This window comes from Rhinolophus ferrumequinum, chromosome 21 (genome assembly GCF_004115265.2).
Source record: "Rhinolophus ferrumequinum isolate MPI-CBG mRhiFer1 chromosome 21, mRhiFer1_v1.p, whole genome shotgun sequence".
In the NCBI taxonomy this organism is placed as follows: Eukaryota; Metazoa; Chordata; class Mammalia; order Chiroptera; family Rhinolophidae; genus Rhinolophus; species Rhinolophus ferrumequinum.
Genome location: NC_046304.1, coordinates 37,329,403 through 37,331,520, shown reverse-complemented (window position 1 = coordinate 37,331,520; position 2,118 = coordinate 37,329,403). Strand labels below are relative to the sequence as shown.

Sequence of the window (2,118 nt, the reverse complement as noted above, 5' to 3'; positions counted from 1 at the left end):
CCCAAGGGGATACACGCTGTGCTGGGCTAACACATGCACCATCTAGAGGCGGAAACCACGTGACTGCTTCCTTGGAGGAAGCTAACTCAAGAGAGACACAGAAGGCGTGATTCAGGAGGAGCTGAAGGGATGAATCCTAACACCGCAGGACAAGGAAACTGTTTTCCATTCATCTTGAAAAGGTGAACCAGGAAAACAAACTTGGCTAATTTGATAATCACCGGATTATTAGGACAAACAGTGACAAGGAAGGAGCACTGCACCTGATGACAGCAGCCCCTCAGCAGGGTATAAAAGGGCACCAGGGGCAAGCAGACCTCCAAACCTTCCAAACCCACCTTCCTGAAAACCCACCCAGACTCTCCACCCTCTGACACCATGGTCAACTCCTGTTGTGGCTCCGTCTGCTCTGACCAGGGCTGTGGCCAAGGCTGCTGCCAGGAGACCTGCTGCCGCCCCAGCTGCTGCCAGACCACCTGCTGCAGGACTACCTGCTACCGCCCCAGCTGCTGTGTGTCCAGCTGCTGCCGCCCCAGCTGCTGTGGTTCCAGCTGCTGCAGGCCCACCTGCTGCATCTCCAGCTGCTGCCAGCCCTGCTGCCGCCCCACCTGCTGCAGGCCCACCTGCTGCATCTCCAGCTGCTGCCAGCCCTGCTGCCGCCCCAGTTGCTGTGGCTCCAGCTGCTGCAGGCCCACCTGCTGCCAGACCTGCTGCCGCCCCTCCTGTTGTGGCTCCAGCTGCTGCAGGCCCACCTGCTGCATCTCCAGCTGCTGCCGCCCCACCTGCTGTGGCTCCAGCTGCTGCCGCCCCACCTGCTGTGGCTCCAGCTGCTGCCGCCCCTCCTGCTGCCAGACCACCTGCTGCCGCCCAGTCTGCTCTAGTGGTTCTTGCTGCTGATGGCCCTGACCTGCACTCACCTGGTTTTCGTCAACCCACCTTCTTGATGTGGTTCCAGTGAACTGAGTCAGGAGACGCCGACTGCAAAACTTCACTTCCAACTGATTTTTCAATTGACTTTGGCCTTTAAATTTACTGTCCCCCCCCCACCATGTTACAATCAATCTCCCAAATGGATAGAAAGCATGAATTTTCCCTGAAATCTGTCAACCAACACATCCCCCCAATTGATGCCTGTGTTCTCTGCCAGATTTTCTCACATGGAGATGTTCCCAAATCTTGAATAAATCTTAATTTTCCAGGCATACAAATATGAGAGCATCATGTCTTATTATTTTTCCTTATTGACTTGCCATCCTTAGCTGTCAAACGTTCCGTTGTTCTCTGCGGAGGTGAGACGATAGCAGGTGATTTCAGGATTTCCACCTCTATTTCCTCTGCGTCCTTATGCTACGGTTATGTAGAAAGAAGGTTTGTACAGCAAGCCTCTGGAACTCTGCCTGAGGTCTTTCTCCCGATGATGGAGCAGGTTCCGGGCATGCCAGAAGTCGAGAGTTAACATCAGTAGGGGCAATGGTTGGGTGTTGGTGGTGAATGCTCCAGCTTCTTTCCTGCAAGCGGGGGCGAGTTGTGCCAGTCTCCAGAGCTCCTCAGGGGGACTGAACCCCATCTGCTTATAAGAGGAACCTGCTCCTCAAACCATTCAGTACTGGCTTCCATCCCTTGCCCAGATCACTTTCAGGGTTACCAACAGCACTCTTCGAGTCCTCTCGCAAGTAAACTACTTGATCTCAAGCCCCTGTTTTAGGGTCTGTTCCTGAGGGCACCCCATCTCAGACAGCAGTGTTCCAGCTCTCATCACCAGGGCCGTTCAAAACATTTTTCATATATTATGAATGGTAGCCAACTGTCAGTGTCAACTCAGATCCAGTAACAAACAACATCCAAATATAGGTGTATCCCAGTTTCCCCTGAGGAAATGGCTGTAGATTCCTTTGGGAAAGGACTGGAGCAATCGCTAGTATATATACTTGGTGTGGTTCTTTGTCCTGGAGGACTGGCCTCTCCTTCCATGGATCAATGTGTTGTAAGTCAGAGAACCGGCCTAGTTCTGAAAACTGGGTGAGGGGGTCATGATTTTCCATTAGGATCACTCACCTCAGTCTTTTGCTCATTTATTCCCAAGCATTGTCACACACACACACACAGCTGTCTTATTGG

General features: G+C 52.8%; 1 protein-coding gene across 2 annotated transcripts; it reads left to right on the top strand.

The window, feature by feature from the left end:
• The first annotated feature begins 378 nt into the window (after positions 1-378).
• LOC117013427 (keratin-associated protein 4-3-like) lies at positions 379-897 on the top strand. 2 transcript variants are annotated; one of them, XM_033090577.1, is made up of 2 exons: positions 379-590; positions 690-897. In XM_033090577.1, exons 1-2 carry the CDS (start codon positions 379-381, stop codon positions 895-897), a joined length of 420 nt encoding a protein of 139 aa, XP_032946468.1. The 2 variants fall into 2 exon arrangements, with proteins under 2 accessions (XP_032946468.1, XP_032946467.1); XM_033090576.1 differs by having other exon boundaries at positions 379-897.
• The last annotated feature ends 1,221 nt before the right edge of the window (positions 898-2,118 follow it).

Bases quoted from the DNA above. Each gene is read 5' to 3' on its own strand.
- LOC117013427 (XM_033090576.1), top strand. From the start codon at position 379: ATGGTCAACTCCTGTTGTGGCTCCGTCTGCTCTGACCAGGGCTGTGGC.